The sequence below is a fragment of the Xenopus tropicalis genome, chromosome 3 (genome assembly GCF_000004195.4).
Source record: "Xenopus tropicalis strain Nigerian chromosome 3, UCB_Xtro_10.0, whole genome shotgun sequence".
In the NCBI taxonomy this organism is placed as follows: domain Eukaryota; kingdom Metazoa; phylum Chordata; class Amphibia; order Anura; family Pipidae; genus Xenopus; species Xenopus tropicalis.
This window is the reverse complement of record NC_030679.2, coordinates 32,038,508-32,059,131: the sequence shown is the minus strand read 5'-3', so window position 1 is coordinate 32,059,131 and position 20,624 is coordinate 32,038,508. Positions and strand designations below refer to the sequence as shown.

At 37.2% G+C, this 20,624-nt stretch overlaps 1 protein-coding gene across 4 annotated transcripts in view; it reads left to right on the top strand.

The window, feature by feature from the left end:
• kcnip1 (Kv channel interacting protein 1) overlaps positions 1 to 20,624 on the top strand; it is a 203,356-nt gene that overhangs the window by 166,957 nt on the left and 15,775 nt on the right. For all 4 annotated transcript variants that reach the window (XM_031898786.1, XM_002937724.4, XM_002937725.4 and 1 more), the window contains one exon: positions 14,665 to 14,789. In XM_031898786.1, the coding sequence (XP_031754646.1) occupies positions 14,665 to 14,789 (125 nt within the window). The remainder of the gene's footprint in view (positions 1 to 14,664; positions 14,790 to 20,624) is intronic.

The following is a 20,624-nucleotide window of genomic DNA, read 5'->3' as shown; positions in this document are numbered from 1 at the left end:
GACCTTTGTACAAATACCCCTTAGACTGAAATGGTTTAAAATTAAAATGACAACATTAGCAGCAGGATAAATGATGGCATTTCAATAAAAGGAATCTTTAATAGGATAAATGCTACCTATTTGTCCTTATTGATTTCCCTTGTCTATTTTAATCTCCCGCTACCCTTTTCCCTTAGGTCTTAACCTTTTGGCTTAACCTTTTACCTAACATGGCCATGATATGTTTTTAAGTTTTCCTTGACTTGTTTTATGGTAGTTTGATATGTTTTCGTATAGTTTTTTAATCTTTGGTTTATTAGTATACCAACTGATTTTTTTGTCTTATAACCCTAGCTGTTTGTCAGTAGAACATTGGAAATTACTGCAGTCTACCACTTAGAGCCACTTTGCTTCATAGGGTGAAACAGAAATGTTCCTTTATCTGTATTAACTGCAACAAACCACCGATAACAATAAATAACTGGGGCAGGGACCAACATAAATATATGGATAGCATAATATGGAGAGGAATGCAAGAACAGTAGTGTTAATCTGTGTCTTCTTTGTAATTTAATAGTAGTAGTAATAAATTCAGTGCACAGTTTGTACATTTGCAATAGGGATTTTATGTTTACTGTTGTAGTGGAGTGAGTGGCCAATCTTGAATCTCACAATCCAGATTTAGAGCTTCAAATTTCATTGCTGATAAGATCGAAACACTTTAGAGGAGACTGTTTCTCATTGGGCTGAACAGGTAGTGCTAATGGTAGAGATCCCTTGCAGGATATGGAAGTTACTGAACAGCTAAACAGCTAAAAAGCCCCATGTGGGGAGCAGGAAAGGGCACTTGGACAAAAACAAATGAATGTTATACACAAAAAGAAATTGTGTTGGGAGCCTCCTTTATTGACAACAAATTGGTGGTTATATCTCTATATATACTGTAATTGCGACGACTACCAGTGTGATGCCCTATACCGGGTTTGCAAAGTCAATACATATTAGATACTTGTGCCACCCTCCTGGTGGAGGGAATATATTGTTAGCCAAAGAGGGGTCTACAGCTATTAGTACATTCTATGTCATCTTACTTACATGATTCTACCAACCATATTAGAGATTTCAGATACTTGTTATTGAGAGCAGACAGCTGCCACCCAACTTCAATGCTAAAATATATTCCTAAGGGACAGTTTTTATGGGTTACGCATCTTGCTATTGTTAAACAGTTGCCTCAACTCAAGTTGTTGCAGGATTTTGAAAGGATCAATTAGGATACATCATCAGTGGAAAGACCTTATTTTCTACTTGCTCTCATTGGAGTAAGGATCTAATGAAAGCAATAAATTCCTTACATAACCTACACGAAAATTTGCTCATAGATGTAAATGTAAGTTAAGGCATATGTTGGCCCTTACAGACCCTAGACCTTGTTATAAAAAGAAGCAATAATGGCTTGGTTGTGTGAAATGAATTCAAGTTGGAACTGGTACAAAAATGCACAGCTTGTAATGTTTTTCTATATGTGACACACATATAGAAGAGGTTTCCAAAACTTCTGTTTAGCAGAGGGAAATAATTGTGATGGCATATTGTGGTATCTCTCTGTACAGCTTATAATAAAAATAATGGTGAATTCAGAAAGTTCGAGTTGAGGCCCAGTTATTCCCACTCACATTAGACAATGCCACTTTCTACCTTCTTGTTAGGAACTGTGATACAATATAAGGCCTAAGGGAAGAAAAATGAAAGTTCCAACCAAACAGACTGAGGCAATAAATGACTAAGAAAGACTAAAACTGCAAGCTATTTATTCACCACTTACAGAAGGATGTATTTCTTAAAGCAGCTGTTAATCTTAAAATGACATAAATATGGGGTATACGGCAGCCTCCTAAGAATGTTTCAATTGGTTTACATATTACTTTCTTTTGTGTTACTTTTCCTTTAAACAAAAACAGAATTATTTGGTTAGCATAGACTCTATAGGAGATGGCCTTCCCCTAAATTGAGTTTTAATGATATTGGGTTTCCAAATAAGATATCCCATACCCCTGAATATACAGGTATATTATACACAAGAGTCATTAACAACCTGTAAATAAACTAAAAACCTGTATGGTCTGTATGTTTGATATTATCAGTTATAAATGGTGCCTAGTGATATCTCTTATGTGGCGTGATCTATTGAAATAATGTAACATCTACTAAATTTGAGGATATTTTAAGTCACTGCAAATTTCCTGGCATGTTGGCCTGCAGCCTAGTGCATTAATATAGACATAAACACTCCTTAGTGACTTATAATATCCTTATATTCTACAATAGGGGATACATTATTCTCTATATATTCTTAACCTATATTCTCTGCTAAAAATGGACCCCTGCATAGGAACTTCAAATAAGAAAAGTAATGAGATGGTAACCTAACAAGTAAAAAAAATATAGTAGCTTTGTGGTTCTGTAGTCTCCTAAACATTCATTTGTTACAACGTAAGAGCAATGAATAGTAGTTGGCCAGCATACTCAATCATATTAAAACAATTGTGCTATGCTTAAATCAACCTCTTAATAAACAATCAATGTATAAATATAGTCATTTCTAAAGTAGTTGTTTTAAATAGTTCTCCAAAAGATTTTATAAGAATTTATCAAGATACAATAGGGCATATATTCATGGATAGAAAAGCAAGCAATAGGGGTCATGCAGAAATGAATGTAGTGGTAGATGTATTAGCGGAGAATACTTCTTTTTTTTTATAGTTAAAGTCTATGGGGTATCCTTCACCTGTAAACCGTGCTGGTATTCTACATATTTAGTATATAATGAATAGCTTGATCTCGTCATATTCTTCATATAAGCTTTCAAATGGGTTTGATGTATGTACAGTATTTACTGTATGAACAATATGTCCAACATTTATCACTGATAGTAAGGGCAATCCAAGTGTGCTCCATGCAGTGTACCTTGAATGTCAAGTGCGGTAAATTGCCAGTGTGTGTGTAGCCCAAGTGACATTACATTGTGGTCGGGAACAGATGCTTGTCACTAATATTAGCAGCAAAAAGATGATCCCAGCTAATAATAGCCTAAGCCAACACCACAATGTAACATCGCTGGGTGGTAAGGTTCAAGGAATGACACATTGTGCCAGCTGCGGTAGCATATGGCCAATGTAAGCAGCATTGTTATTTCCACAATCAAATGGCACCAGTCTTATGTTCCCAGAGGACATGTTTACAGTGCCTTGGCTGTAGCAAAAATGTGCAAAACCCCATACCTTTTGGAAACTAGATTTTGAGATATAAAATGCAATGATTGGTTTGTGTGTTTTAGCCATGTTGGTATACTCTTAGGGGCTATTTACTAAACAATTTTGAGATAAATTTGTATTTTTTCTAAATCATAGAATGTGTCAGAATGTATGCGAAAATTCCAAAACATTTTGGAATTTCGTTGGGACTATATTTTCGCCAGGTTTGATCTGTCGAGTGCCATTGAGTCCTATGAAAGGCTTCAAAACCAGAACTGTTTTCGTGGCATTTACGAACTTTTCTGCCCAAAAATGTTGTGACTTTTGGAACGCAATTGCGATATTTTCATACGAACAATAAAAGCACCGTCGAGACATTTTAGAACTACAGAACTTGATAGTGACTAACTGTAAAGGTAAAGAATGCTCCTCTCCTCCTCTGTATCTACAGGACAATACTTTGCTTTCCTCTTCTGATACTAACTGGCATTGCTTGCTACAGCTAAGTTTGTTATACAAAAGGACACACCTCTCAATCAGTTTCCGACTGATTTATTGAGAAATTCCACCAAAACCCCACTAGCCCTGCCCATCTGTTCCACTTCCTGCTGGCTGAATTATTTGGATGTGCAGGGGAGCCGGCGGCTCTCAGTACACCTCACTGTAGCATAGGAACCAATCAGCAGCTAGGCAGACCTGATAGGGAACTGAAGCCTGTCTTTGCTTGTGTGAGTGCAAGGCTGTGATTGGCTCTCCCCCTCCTACTGTGCTTCTGGCAGGGACTGTTAGAACACACGCTTCAATAAAGGGGCCATTTTTAGAGATAGGATTAATGTTTAGCCCAAAGTGAAACCAGCACCATATATTTTTCATAGTTGCCTACAAAATTAGTTTTTTTTTCTATTTATCCAATATGTCTCCCTTAAAGAACAAGCTGAATTAAAGTGAATACCTGTACACAAAAACTATTAAAAACTAAACATTTACTGCTAAAACTGAACTATGGCTTAAACTATGACTATGGCTAAAACTGAACATTAACATTGCCTAAAGAGACAATATACACCCCTTTTCTAAATTAATGCAATGAATAAGGCAGGTACTGAACATACTTTTTGCATATTGTTTAAATTAAGAAATATCTATGGTTGCTGATATTTCTGTCACTAAACAAGAATATGAAACCAGTTACACTTTAGCACTTCCTGGCATTTCCTGTCCCACAGAACTTCAGAGAATCTGATAACATAAATTACCAGCCTACTGAGAAACCCCTGATAATGAGCTACTAAAGGCTCCTGCTTAGAGAAGGGAGGGTTTGTTTGTTTGTTTGTTTAAAGGTAGATATGGAGGGCTCTGAACAAATTTCCCTGTTTAGAAAGGAAGGAGGGGCTAAGTTTAGTAAAAAAAAAAAGTAGCCCAACTTTTAAATTACTGCTTTATATGAATGAAATGTATTTCAACACAAGTCCTATTTATAGTGCTTATTTTAGCAAAGGTATTTTTAGGGTGTACACTTTAAAACAGTTAAACAGTTAAATGTCATATTTTGTGTTAGCCACTGTCAACTTGTTTGAGCTGAACCATGTGTAAATGTACACAGTCGGCTGTGTAACTCTGATTCTTCTAATGTGTAAACTGAGGAAAAGAACTGATTAACACATTCGCCTTTTCTTCAACTCCACAATGATTTCTGCTTTACAATTCCTCGAAGTGACAACCATTTCTGTGTTCTGTGTTTTTGGCTGAAAACCATATATTCCAATCTACCCGTTGAAGTAATGACGTCAGGAAGCTAAAATTGGCTTTCCTGAAATATAGAGGTGTTGTTGACCCAATGTTTTTTGTTTTTTTTGCAACTATTTGCAATAAATATTAAATTAGATAATATTATGGTAACTATTACCCAGGAGTTCTAGTACTAACATATGTGTAATTTGTTCTGGCTTGTTAGGGATCAGTAGATCCAATATAGTATCATTCCTAGTGATGAGCGAATCTGTCCCGTTTCGGTTCATCCTAAATGTTGGGAATCTTTTGAAAGGTTCGCAAAACAGCGTAAAATTCGCAAAACGCAGAACAAATCACAAAAAATTGTGTCAATTGCAACTTCCATTCCATATTGGCCAGGGAGAGACAGTGAGTCTTTTGTCCAAAAGATACAATCATTATTACAAGACATTTGAGAATTATTTGATCACAGATTGACACATATTACAAGAGGCTTTACTTACCCTTTAAATAACAATTTATAAAATATTTTTACTCATTATTCTTGCCTTCTTGCTTGGAATGAGAAAAATGTCAAATAATGCTAATATAAGTTGAAAACTTGTGTTATTATGATCTATAGTAGGTTGGTATGAAGGTACTTTTTTATATATGAAATGAAATGAAATAAAGTATGTTTCTGTGTATTCAGTGTTTATAAAAATGCCAACAAAGCTTCACATACTTTTCTAGGATTAGACAGAAACTAGGGCTTGTACCCTGAGAATAGGCTTTTTGCCATTAATACTGCAACTGCAAGAGGTGTGAAATGATGAGTGAAACAAGCAGAAGAGCTGAGAGCTGAGGTGCCACAAGGGGAAAAGTCAGGGAGCTTTACAGCATTCGGAAATGATGGAAAGGTTTCTTGTAACTTTCACCAAAAATGGAATGTGGATACTGGGGTTGGGATTGAATTGGATTTATGTTTGTGACTATGGATAATTAATCTCTCTCTATTTTTGTGACTGTGCCCTAAATGTTAGAAGCTTTCAGTGTGCTACAGTGCCACAGATGGATGCATGGCAACAGACTGGCAAAGCAAATGTGAATACACTAGGGGGGTTATCAATGTTCAGATTTTTTTCCGCAAATTTATGTATTAAGTATTACGGTTTAAGAAAAAAAATCTTTATTTATTAGAGAAAAAATGCAAAAAATGTAAGTTTTTAAGGCCATGTAGAAGTGCTGTGGGAGCTGTCCCGGGCAAAAAACTATCTACCGTAATCAATTCAAGTTTTTCAATATTTTTTTTTTTGAGCTTGTCTGCCCAATGACAATTCATAAGTAAAACACAAATTTCAGGTATTCAAGGTTTATTTTTTTCATGGTTTATCCAATTTTTTCAATTCTGTTTTTTTAATAAATAAGGTAACGTTCAGGTTTTTAAAAGTAGAAAAAATGTGAAAATTACAAAAATAAAAATTCTGATAAATGACCCACTATGTGACATCTTTATAGCAGGAAAGGGCAAGTAAGAGCATCGTATCCCAGATCCCCTTGAAGACAGAACACATACATATCTCCATACATTCCTGAAACTTGTAGGTCCTAAGCACCAGGCCCAACAAAATCCTCTGTTTATCAGAACAGAAAAGTTTGAGATGCCTGACTTTGCCAAGTACTTGATCTGTTGATTATCCTAAAGAAAAACTCCATGACATGAGACTTCCTTTAAAAGCAACAATAAAAAAAGCTTGGCCATCGCTACAGAGGAGGAATTTGATTACTGTTAAAATGGTTAGGTCAAGAGTCGTGTAAACTGGTTGAGCAGATTAGAAAAGTCCATGTACGTAATACATTTGGAAAGTCTATTGCTAGCTAACTAATGCTCTGTTAAGAAAAAAAATGGGATGTTTAAATCATATCCAACAACAAGATCCAACTGAACAATTACAAGTGCTTGATTAATATCCGTGTCTAACAGGTCTCAGTTAACCAAGTGGTTTCAAAGTTTCCATATAACTGGGCCGCTGTGTCTTTAAAATACAAGGGAAATCATACCCAAATCCAATGTACTTATTTCTCCTTCCTCAACCTCTGACGCCAAGTTCATGGTACACAATAAAAAGGGATCTGTGTTTGTCATGAATACAGACTTGACTTGGATTGGTGAAAATCCAGAATGACATTAGGGTTGATTCCCTAAAGTGCGATAAAACAAGCGCTATTTACTTTACGTCTTAACGCACGATTCACTAAAAGGATACTTGCGTTAATTTAGACGCGATGCTGTTTGCGTTATTTAAGTTGCGAAGACTATTTTTGTGCGGTATTTGACGCAACGCACGCTAATTAACATTTGCTACCCAAACTGGGGGTGGATTTCTGGTGTAGAAAGCACAGTTACACACTGCTTTACTAACGTTCATTTTTGTTTTCCACAATTCATATTTATTCGTTTAAAATCTGATTTGTGGAAAACCTGTGATTTCTTTAGCAATTTATTATGCGACAAAACCGTGAAAAATTCGAAACAAATACACGCCGCCATCTAAAACCTGTCAAGATCATGTAGAAGTCAATGGCAGGTGTACTTTTTACAACTGGAAGATCTTTTTTTTTTTTTTTTTGCTTTGTGGTTTTAGATATTTTTTTTTTAATTTAAAGTTTAAGTTTTCCTTAGAAAAGAAGAGAATAGTAAACAATAGGTTTGATAGAATTACATTTTAGGTAAATAGTTATCACAAAGCAGACTACAAACAGTGTAGCACAACGCGTATCGGTAATTCTGCTCATATCTGGCATCTCAGTTAGTGCTTGCTGGTTACACCGGGTACCATTTAGTTTACGATGTGGCAGCTTTAGGGTATTGCTTTAATAATGGAAATTAAGTTGAGGCATGGGGAGGGGACGGGGGGAAGAGATTTTCAGGGTTTTTTTACGCTTGCATTTGTGCAACAATACGGAAACGTTTTCGTGTTTTTTTCCACTTCTTTTTTCGTTTGTGCTTTTTCAATTAGGATCTTCTAATAAATAACTAGACATGTGTGGTTTTAGTGTAAATGAGTTTAGTCCTGGTTTCAAAAACCTCTAAAACCACGAAATTGAGAATGTTGATAAATGGGTCTCTAAAAGAACAGAATTTTCAGTGTTTGTCTAACAGCAGAAGCACCAATATTTTTCAGACAGTGGGTCGCATTACTTACATCATATTCATATGTGGCATCAAACAGTTCAGAAGACTTTTCTGCTATAGAAATATCTATTGGATTATGAACAACAAAAAAATTACAACAAGCAATCTAAACTGGGGGGCATCTATTGAAATATAGAGAATCATTTCACCTTGCTATTTAATAGGCTTTTTTGATATTACAAAATTGGTCAAACGCAAATCACATTTTTGTTTATATGCCTGCCACTTGGCCAGGATGACCCAGCGGAGTTCATGTATTTGTTTGTATGAAATTTAAAAGTAGCGATTAATATTATACCTTGATGAGTTTGGTGTGCTGCACCTTTATATAGGGAATAGTCCAAGATGCGTCAGTTATTCACTGCTTTTGTTGATATTTCTTTGAGGTCAGAGGGGAGATTATACCCCGACTTCAATTCCAGGGTGCCATTTATTATAATCCATAACTTCTCAAATATTGGACAGGCCTTTGCCCTTTAAACCAGGATAGCTCTCAACACTGCACCCCGCTTTTGCGTTAAAAATAACCCCTATATTTATCCATTATGCATTTTATTGGGTGCTATTGAGACATAAAAAATGTGTTTTGTGTTCTGTTTGCAGGAGCTAAAGTGGCATCCATGAAAATTTGTACGCACTGTTTATATTTTATTTATATTTTAACTATATATAAGGTTTGTGGTAATCATATTTATTATGTTTTTTTCCCAAAGAATGCAGGAATTAAGAGGAGTCATTTACAACAGCAAGCTCACTTGCACAACTTTCCCTACAGTCAGCTGTTAAACCCCATTCATTAAAGGTATTTGTATCGAAATGTGCTCTTTGCTTTGCCATATTTTTTTGCTCGGAGCCACTCAACCCTTTGCCTCCCTTCTCAAACTGAGTGCAGTTACACCTACTGACACAGACAAACCCTGGACCTACCACCACCTCGAGACCAGGCGGTAACTCCAGGGTTCCCTTGGTGCCATGCATCAATAGGCGCAGTGCACTTGCATCTAAAGAATCAGAAGAATGCAACACTCTTGTACTGAAGACCAGAAATGATGCCAACTGACTTGGAAAACTACCAGCACAATTGCTTCCAATTTATATCAAAGTTCAAACACATTGCATCAGGAGCAACACTTCCTTGCAACTGTAACGATGTTGGAATTCTGGGGGGGGGGATGATGCATTATGGGAAAAATGGAAATTGAGCTTGACATGTTGTGATGGCAAATTCTATAAATGTCTTTAAGAGTGGCATTGATGAACAAGCATAGTATCCAAGGCTATTGTGACACTAAAATCTACAGTTAGTATTGATGTTGGTGTATATTGTATGTATGTAAGTTTGTAGATAGGTTGGTATGAGTGTGTGTATATATCTGGAGTTCATTGGGAAGGGTTGAACTTGAACTTGTGGACAATAATGACCCATAAGAAATTTGAGTTTTTCAGAAATTTAATATTTGTGTTTTCTTTTTGGAATTGAAAGATTAATTTACCCATTTCAAACATTTCGAATTTGTACTTTAGAAAAATATATGGTTTAAAAGGGTTTTATTGCTGGAACGTTAGTCATGTAGTCATACATCTCCTTTCAGGAGAAAGGGCTGGTGCCTGAAACACACTTTTCACACATAATCGGAGAGCTGCAGCGTGTTTATCAGTCATACATCAGTGAGATTTGTTTTAGGGCAGAGACCTAAATGTTGGGGACTCTAGAAGCTACATATTTTTGATACCCTTTGATACCTGATACCCAAATATGTGATACATTTGTCTTTGTATTCAAGAGCATGTGAGAAAAACAAAAGCTTATTTACAAAGTGCAGCAGAGGGTTTAAATTGCAAAATAAATGTGCAAAGCACTAATTTTTGTTCCCTGATCCGCACTTTGCACCCTAATCACAGTCTTTGCTTGGAGCATGAAGACCTGCGCTTCCCCATAATTACATTGCTGTCTACGTTTAAGCATGTGTTGTTCTGCAATTTGTGCCAGATTTTTGGTCCCTCAGTGCTCTTGTTAGTGGCATCAGTAAATTAACCCTATAGTGCTTTATACTATGACTATACTATGAAAAAAAAATATTAATTTAACACACATTCTAGTTGTGAGCACATTTTGGAAAGCACCATGTGTTCAGCCTTTGCACTAATTCAATCTATACAGGAATCTCAGTAAAACTATACATATTTAGTAGTGGCATATTTGGGGTAGTTGGGTATTTAAATTGTTGTTTTTCATGAATAGAATGGAGCCTGGGGCTCATTTATGAAGAGCAGGCTAATTTGTGCGTGGGCAGTAACCTGTAGCAACCAATCAGCGACTGGCATTTTTCAGCCAGCTGCAGGTAGAACAATTAGTGCATCATGGTTTACTGCCCATGGGCAAATTTGCCCAGTGTTGATAAATGACCTCAGGATTTTTTCATAATATTTCTGTATATTATGGAAAGTGCATTACCTTTCTTTTCAATTTTTAACTATATGTCATTTAACGTAAACTTGCTCACAAATTTAGACATCTAAAAAGTTTATATTGCCCTAAAAAAATATATGCATGTTTCCTGGGTAAATTAAATGTTGATAGTAGCTGTCTTCATGCTTGTATGTGATTGCTCTGATTTTGAAAAGTCACATCATAGGTTTTTCATTCACACCCATGGGCATTTTGCACATATCTTGCATTCGCTAAAGTTGCAATTTCTCCACAATATTTAGCTGTTTTTGATCAGTTTGATCACATTCTGAGTGACAATTTCAATTCTGTTTCACTGGACTGGAAATAGGGTTGCTGACATCAAAATCCGGACAAAGGGGCCGGTGATGATGTTAGAGAGGTGCAGTGGTGGCATCAGAGGGCGGAGCTGTGGCATTGGGGGTGCGTCCTGTGGCTTGATGTGCAATCAACGCTGCATATCGGAGATCATTAGGAATGCTGCAGAAGGGTTACCATCTCACCCATGCAATACCAGGCACCTAAAATATCCATGCTATGTATATATAAGGGAAGTACATGCTAGATGGCTGCTGAACATTTGTGCATTTGGAGTATGTGTACTCACTACAATTCAGCCATGCAGAATATGAACTGTATTACAGAGGTAAGGTGACAAACTGAACTCTTCAGTGGGACATATTGGGATTTATTTTATTAAAATACAAACAGAATTTATACAAGTTTAATTAGCTTGAATTTGGAATTAAACTGGGGTAAACTGTATGATTACCCTGGAGTAACAGTATTTCTAATTATATTACCCATTTTTATAATAAATGTTCTATTATAATTGCAAGAAAAATGATTTTAACTTTAAAATAATGTTCCATTTGATGTCATTTCTGCCTCTTGCCTGCCACATTAGCTGATTAGCTGCATTCATGATAGTGCATAATTCATTAAGAATTCTACTGCTTCATTATACATTTAACAAAGGGACTAAGTTTTACCTGCAACTTACTTGCTTTCGAAGTTAAAACCCCCTAATGATTGCCATTTTATTGGCTCTACTGGGATCACCTGACTGTAGCTGGGAAGGGTAGAAGCTACAACATGGAGCTGGCCACTGCTCCTGTATATATATATTGATGATAGGTAATTGCAGAGGACCTCTTGTTACTGTCTGTATGAAGTTAGTGGTCACAGCCTCAATGCACCCCTCCTAATGTTTAAAAATTTAGTTGTGAGCACAACTTTCCCTTGTTTGCTATCGTGCGTATTGATATAATTTCAGTCATGACTCACCAAAACTTTTGTATTATAATAAATAGTACCCCCCTGTTGAAACCAACGTTAGAAGTCACCTAGAGTTTAATTACCTGTATAAAAGAACTTAGCCTTCAGCCTTGTGCCTTTATATGCTCATGGATTTCCTCAGTGACTTATAATATCCATATATTTTACAATAGAGGGCACTTTATTCACTATATAATTTACCTCTTTTACCAGAAAACAGTATAGCCCTTTATCCAGGCATTTCGTCTTATTTCCATATATCTCCTTAACCTATAATAAAAAAGAGACCAATTTAATCATTAGGTTATTCTATTCATAAATTGCATACTTTTTTACAAGACAGATCTCCCATATCTGCTGGTAACTGATCGATCTTTTATTACAATGTAATATGAATAGGAGTAAAATAAAATCTTGCATTTCATTCCATCTTACTTTTTTAATTCTGCAATGGTAATGTAGAAGTTTCTGAACCATGGCTCTTATGACTTACTAAAGGATCTTATCTTTTACAGGATTGAGGAACTGCTTTATGAGTTTTATATATTTGATAGCGTCACTATTGCTGCCCCTTGTAACGTGCCACCTTACTTTATGGCAAAAACATGGCCAGTCACAGTGTGGAGATGTTAATCAGAGTAATGCTTCTGGTTTTGCTGGGGGGGAACAAGTCTGGCTTTTGAGTTGAGATTCTCAGTTACTATTCATGTATTATGATAGATTTGCTGAAGAAATGTGTTGCTTATATAGACATTAGAAATAGATTTGTTTGTGTAGCGCTGGCACTACTTTTTTATTAGCTGGGGTGCAGCACAGGCTTACAGGCTTTGGCACAATTTGTTGTTACTGTTGCTTTAAATGCAGCAAACTGTTAGCTTTATAATGCTTTTAAAAAGCAATGTTCACTTGAGCAGCCAATAATAAGGCTTGGTTCAATGGTATGCCTACACTGCACCAGCACCGGTCCAGTGCATACTGCCATTCCTACCTGCCCTACCTGCCACCCACTGCTCCCCACTCACTCTCATGTAGGAGAGCAGCAAGGGGGGGGGGGGATTCCTACATGGGGACCCCATGGGGACTGATTCCTCTATAGTTACACCACTGGCTTGGTTGCTTCACCATGCAGAGATATATAAGGTAAAAGAAAACCCTTACACAAAAGATCACAGTTAAAGGGATAGTTCACCTTTAGATTAATGATGTAGACAATGTACATGTAGACAGTGTTATTCTGAGACAACTTGCAATTGGTTTAAATTTGAATTATTTAGTTTCTTGTTCAGCAGCTCTCTAGTTTGGAGAATTTCTCCAGCTATCTATTTGCTAGTGTCCAATTTACCATAGCAACTGGTGGTATAAATAAAAGACTGGAATATGCATAGGAGCAGGAGATATAAGCAATAAAAAGTATCAACAATATTAATGGTGCAAAGTTACAAGACAAGAGTTTATTTTTCCTGCCGGAGTCAGTGATCCCCATTTTGAAAGCTGTAAAGAGGCAAATGAGGAAGGAAATAATTCAAATACTAAAATATAAAGAACAATTGAAAACTTGCTAAAAATAGGCCATTTTAGCTATTTAAACTACTGGTGAACTACCCCTTTAACAAAAAGATTGCATTATCTGGAACTAAGTTTGCTTTCAGTTGTTTAAAGGATTCAGCTGTATCTAACCGTCCAACTAACCCCAATATGTAATAAAAGGCACTAAGTTTGCCCAGGTGCAGTAACCAATTACAACTAATAAGATGTTTGCTTTTAAAGAGGTGACCAGTAAGGGCCGTGACAGATGGGGAGATTAGTCGCCCTCGACAAATCTCAATTGTCGCGGGCGTCTAATCTCCCCGATATGCCATCCCACCGGCGAGAGTGTAAATTGCCAGTGAGGTGGCATACGCGGCGCGGCACAACGATTTGCTGAAATCGTCGAAATTGCCATGAGAGGAAACTTCTGTCATTTTGGTGCCGCATATGCCATCCCACCGGAAATTTACATTCTAGCCAGTGGGATGGCATATTGGGGAGATTTGTCGCGCGGCAACTAATCTCCCCGCCTGCCACGGCCCTAAATGCTACCTACTGATTTGTTGCTATAGGTTACTGCAACTTATTTTTCCAACTTTACAAATAACAGATTTTTACCTACACAAGATAATAGAGGCTTATTTACATCCACAAGCGCAGTGGGCAACTTGCCCTTTTTTTTTATTATGTAGTAGCGCCAAAATGTGCTCCTCTTTATAGTTGCACTAGGCTCTGCTCTGTCCTTTCTGCCTTCTGTTCCTAATCGTGCGGTGCTGTGTCTAATGACACTGCATCCTGCATCAATTTTTGCCATTTTGGCAAACTGCAGGAGGTGCAGAGCAATTGCACCAAGAGAATCGCCTGGGAACTCGCTGCATCGTAAAAAAAAAACATGCCAATTGCACTCAAAATTGCACTTTGCTCACTGCACTTGTGAAAGAAAATGAGCCCTAATGAGTGATTAGAAATGTGATACTAAATTTGCTGAAATTCTTTAAAACTGAACTAATAAAATATGGTTTAAGTGTAAACTTAGGAAAAATATATTGAAATATATTGGAATTTTTTTTTTTCAAAATATGTGCTTTATAATCAGCAATGTTCATAAGTCAAGGTTTTACAGAACTGACCCATTTTTAAAACAGAAGTCGTAACCTAATGCCTATCATATAACGAATAAGAATAAATCATGCTTTGTATTTTTTTTTAAGGAGATTAAAAAAGATTAAAAAGAACCAAACAGTTAAAATATGACATGCTGTCTGTTTTAGACAAAGTAGAAGATGAGTTGGAGATGACAACAGTTTGTTATCGACCAGAAGGACTCGAACAGCTTGAAGCACAGACTAACTTTAACAAAAGGGAATTACAAGTTCTATACAGAGGATTCAAAAATGTAAGTGTGCAAATTAAGTAAATATTATGTACATATTGAAATGTGATTAAGTCTCTCTTCTTTCCCCCAATTCCACCTTTATCTTCTCCTGTCCCCTTCTCTCAACTTTTTTCCTATACTTTCTCCATCTTTCCCCTTCTTTCAAATCCTGTTCTTCTGCTCTCCACTTCTCTTTGCCCTCCCCTATCCCAGTTTCCCCCACATCCCAGCAGAGTGTTTTATTAATGTATTTATTATCTTGTAGTATAGGTTGATATAGGTCGGTTGTTGGTTGTGGGGTAAACTATGAAGTGCAAGTATTTGGCACAGAAAAAGAAACCAATCTAAAATAAAACACTTGGCTCAAATAAATAACTTTGCTCTAGAAACCAATTAACAACATAAGGTACAGGCAGTTGTCTTACCAAGAAACTTCAGATGACTTTGGAAGATGAAGTACCGCATATGCTTTCCCATCATCGATTTATTTTATTGCCGATGGGAAAGCATTATGGGGAAATCTGGGCTACTCTGGGTGACAAATCTCTCCCGATATGCTTTCCCACCGGAAACAATACTTCAATTAGCCAAAACTATAAACCATAAGTGTCCTACCTGTATCACTTCACTTTTTGGGAGCTAGTAGGAAGCAGGTTGGGCATTCCCAGTTAATCATGCACAGCCTTATTTATACATGCTACGGTTCTAAAATGGACACCTCTATATATATTATCTTTCACACTGATACACACAAACATATAATTTTTAAGGGGGATCTTAAACCTCCAACGGATTTAAACATAGTAACCTAGTAATAAGGTTGAAAGGAGACACATGTCTATTGAGTTCAACCTTTTTGTCTAAGTGAAAACCTGCCTAACCGCTAGTTGATCCAGAGGAAAGTGGAAAACCCCATCTGAAGTCTTCAAGGGGGAATCATTCCTTCCTGACCCCAGGATGGCAATCAGACCAGTCCTTGAATCAACTTGGACTAAACACTTTCTTCTATAACCTTGTTTTTCCTCGCTTGCTAAAAAGCCATCCAACCCTTTCTTGAAGCTATATAATGTATCTGCCAATATGACTGATTCAGGGAGAGAATTGCACAACTTCACAGCTCTCACTGTAAAATACCCTTTTTCAAATAATGTGAGGGAACCTTCATTCATCTAATTGGATTGGATGCCCTTGTGTCGTATCTGCTGAAAGGACCTACTTGTAAATTAAACATTTGAGAGATTATTATATGATCCCCTTATATATTTATACATAGTTATCATATCCCCACTTTTTCATAAGTGACTTTTTCTCTAGTATGAACAACCCCAACTTGGCCAGCATGTCTTCATAACAGAGACTTTCCATAAATGTAACCAGCTTAATTGCATTATCCTTTTTGGGACTGTTATGTATTATATCACATGTGGAAGTCCCTGAGAGGGGATGTAACACTAGTGCCTGACCTGCCAGCTGGTACACTGTTGGGGGAGCACCAACTAACTAAAAGTATTTGGGAGGTAGAAGAGGGTAACACCTAAACAAGGGGTTTATGTTAAAAATACTATAGGGCTTATTTACAAACACATGTTCAGTGTGCAAAGTGTAATTTCCGATGCAATTTAATTTTTTAACCTACACTGACATATTTTCCACGATTCCGAAGTAACTGCAAAGTGGCTTATTTGGTAGAAGTAAAGCACATGCTTTTAGGACTATTTAGGTTGCTGTCTCAGGCATGGTATATCATATCACATCCTATTATATCAGATAATTGTGGGATTAAGTCTGATTCGCCCAAATTAACACATTACGCGGAAATCCAGCTAGCATCATTTCTAGTGTTTGCCATGTGAGTGATGCAGAGCGTAACTATATGGAAATGCAAAGAAAGCATTTTGGCATAAGTACCTTTAATGAAAGTGGTTGTGCATGTAACTGACTGCAGGTGAAATGATGGTGACCGCAACTGCACTTGTGGATGTAAATGAGCCCTATAACCCATAAGGTAATATTGCCAGTTAGCCAGTATTGCTTGTCAAATTATTACAGTAGTAAAGTGAGTGGTGTATACTCTGATGTGATATGTTTGCTGTGCTTTGTCTGTAACGGCAATGTGCAAATTGGAACATTTGGAAACTAAGGTTTGAGGTTTGCAAGTATGTTGCAGTCCACATTCATTTGCTCATAAAACCACTTACATTAAAGGTATTTGTGACAAAATGCTCCTCTGCATAGTAAGAATAGGAATGGCTTGCAGTCATTCCTGCCTTCCGTCCCCCTGTGTGCGCCTATTGACTCAGGGGAACCCTGCAGCCACCACCATCTCCTGACCAGGTGGCAGCTCCAGGGTTCTCTCCCCTTCCCATCTGATGCTAACTCAATGCTAGGGGCTTTTATGATAACGAACATGCAAATAATGCAGTAAACCTGAAATTAAAATGTCTACATGTCTATATGTCTGGTAAGAGATTTCTTTTTGCACAGGTATAAAATGGCATTTTAAATTCACTTGGAGATATACATTTACAAAACAAATTGTAGGGACATATTTTGTAACTGATAATGCGTTTTTAACTCTAAAGTATGCTTATTTATGGGGCAGTGCCTTGGGTATTCACATTTGTACTGCTGTGGGTTTTTTCATCTATATCAGCCGCTGCTCCATAAAGCTACATATATTTATAGTGGCAGGCTTGGAGAATATGAGCTTTCAGAGTGAATTATATGATATTTCTTAGTAGTATGTATAATATGTGCCTTTCTCATTGTTAGATATTTAGCGATATAGATGTTGTGGGATTTCACACAGAGGGAGACATATTTTAAAAGCTGATGTCCTGAAAAAAAAATAGATTCATTTAAAATGTCACCCCATGAAATCCCCCAAAATAAAAGAGCTCAAAATACCTAAATAATAGCTTGGCAGTTAGTACAAAACTGTCAGGCAGTAAAGAAAGATGAAAGGCATTAAGAGACTCACATCGCCAGGCAGAGAATGCTGCACTGCCCTCATTGTAAAGAACCTCTTTTCATTGCTTTAGATGAAAATGCATTTTCTCCAGTCTAAATGACTGGCCTCATGTCCTTTCTTCATGTACTGTGTGTGTGGAAAAATATCCCTCATTAATTGTCTATATTGCCCTCAAACTAAGAGTTATTATGCCTCCACACAAGAAACAAAACCCAGTTTTACAGTCTTTCTTTATAACATTTGTCCCTTCTCCCAGTCTAGCTGTACCTTTTTTGCACATTTAGAGCTAGGAGTTTCAGTACCCAATAGGAATAAGGTCAGTGCCCCAAAAAGCCATGCATCTATAAAAAATATACCTTTATACCTTGAGTTGGCACCCCTTTGTATACAAAATATTTCCTTATTAAAATGACCTTTAGCAAATGCTGGGGGTCAAGTACTGAGATCCTGGACGCAAGTTCCCCTTTAATGGTTGTAAAAACACCCCCCTTTATGCTCACTTAAAAAGACAGCCAACTAACCTGGGCACATGATAATAAAGTTAGGGGATGGGGAGAGGGGGGCGCCTACTTGCTTCCCTCCGCCTGCTGCTTGTGAATACAGCACTTCCAAACACAGGCAGTGATCTATTCATTGGGCAAGCACAGACAATTCTTCTACATGCAATGCTAAGATTGAGAAAAAATGGCCGATTGCATCCATTTTTTGCACTTTGCATCCTGCCCTATAGATAGTGAGTAGTAGTAAATGACCCCTACCAACTGAAACTACCTAGAGATTGAATGTCCATTATCTAATATCAATAACCTCCAAATCTTGCCCCAATAGAATTCAATGTAGTGTATACCTAGCATTCATGTTGTTTTTTTACCAAAGTTCAAGAATGCAAAATACATAATTTTTCCTGGCTTGCAAAGTCAAGCGAACACTGAGAAGCTACAATAAAGGGCTGTTTAGTCACATGATATGAATTAGATTTGAATTAAGTAAACAAGAACCAAGAGATCCCAGAGACAGATTAATTGACTTTTGGTGTGAAAATGTACCTAAAGAACCAGGAATACAATTAGTATATTGCCCAACTGAAATGTGCCTGCTAGCTGATCCAGAAGTTTCTCCAGTTTGCAGAAGGTAAAAAAAAAAAAATATTCCTGACTGTAAGAGGGCAATTGGCCCAGTCCGTGGACTTTGGGCTAAGAGTTAATTTCAGTTTGTTTCTCACTTTCTAGAAGCCCAGTATTGTTGCCATCCATCTGGTTTGAACCAAACCAGAACTGGACAACGTTATGCCTAGTTTTCACCATTCTGAAAACCAGGGAGAAAAAACCAATTCCCCCTTTATGCGCCTTTCCTTTAGTGTAAACAATTCCCACCTGGCTAGCTTTTGCTCCTATCTTCCCATACATCTACATTCCTTATAACACAACACAATACCTTACTGGCCATTCCTTAAACCAGCTAGATTTATTACCCATAAGTACCCCCAGATCCTTTTTCACCAAGGATTTATCTTCTTTGACTCTCATCTGCCACTTAGCTACCCAGAATGCCAGTTTGTCAGATCCCATTGAAAGGATGACACATCCTGGATGGAATTAACAAATTAAGAAATCGTTTGCATTGCTAAACGTGCACCCCTAGTGGTAGACATGGTAATAGCACCCCAACAGGAGAAATAATAGAACCAGGTCACAACTTGACTTGGGAAAGTACACTGAGTAGAGAAAACCATAGCTTATCTGAAAGCAGTTCTACTGTGCTGTGCTCATGAAAAGCTCAGAATCAAGAATAATGCATGGTGATGGCTTCCTACATACCAATATCCAATATTACAGCTTAAAACAAATACATTTATTGGTTCAAGAATAAAAAAGAATAACATGTTAAATGGTAGAGAGAATTATTTGCATTATAAACCATGTAGTTAAGAAATAAAAAGTATACCATAAAAATCATGAGAGAATCTCTTTAAACTAGCAGAATCAGTCAGTTGACAGGAATGTGTGGGATAAAATCCTCAGAAACATTCTATGCTATGTCATACAGTAGCTTCCGATGGCAGATGCATTGTGTGAAGGGTAAAATAATTACTATATATAAGAAGTGAGGTTGGTAGCTTTGACAAGAATATTGCCACTGGCTAAAAATAAAACAAGCAGGATAATATAGTATTTATTTTTGTGACTATATTCATAAGTAAGGCTTTCTAAATGTATAGTAGAGTTGAAAACTACTGGCATTTTTTCACCATACACAAAGCACCTGCCCCTCAGGGCTAGAACTTTTCCCCCACCAGGTGACCCCACTGCAGCGGCCCAAGAATCCCGGCCCCCCTATGTGTGTGTATCTGTCGGCACAAGGGGGGGCCAAGCTGGCCGGGTTGGCCCAGCACTGCTGCCTCTTATTGCACAAGTATGGGATCCCGTATGTAGAAAATTATTATCCTGAAACCTATTATCCAGAAAGCTCTAAATTACAGGAAGAAACCAATTTGTACTAACTATCAGGACTAGCCAGGAAAAATGGTATCTTGCCTCATTTAAACTGCCAGTATTTTATCTGAAAGGGAGTAGTGCAAAAAATATGACATTTAAAGGTTTCATTCATATGATAGCAAGGAGGTAGTCTATCTTATTCTAGGGCTTATTTATTACTGCTGATTAAAAAATCTGTCACAAGATGCCGTGGTGTCCCTTACCAACAGTGACCCTTTGCAGCCTTAGCCCCCACCTTCCTAATTTGTGTCTGAATGACTTGCAAATGGGGGGGGGGGAGTGAAAAGGGATGCCTACATGCTCCTCACCCAAAGGGCAGGTTGTAAAGTGTGAAAAGCATGGTAGCTTCTGCCTGTTTTTGTACTTGTGCTTTGCCCTATGCATAATAAA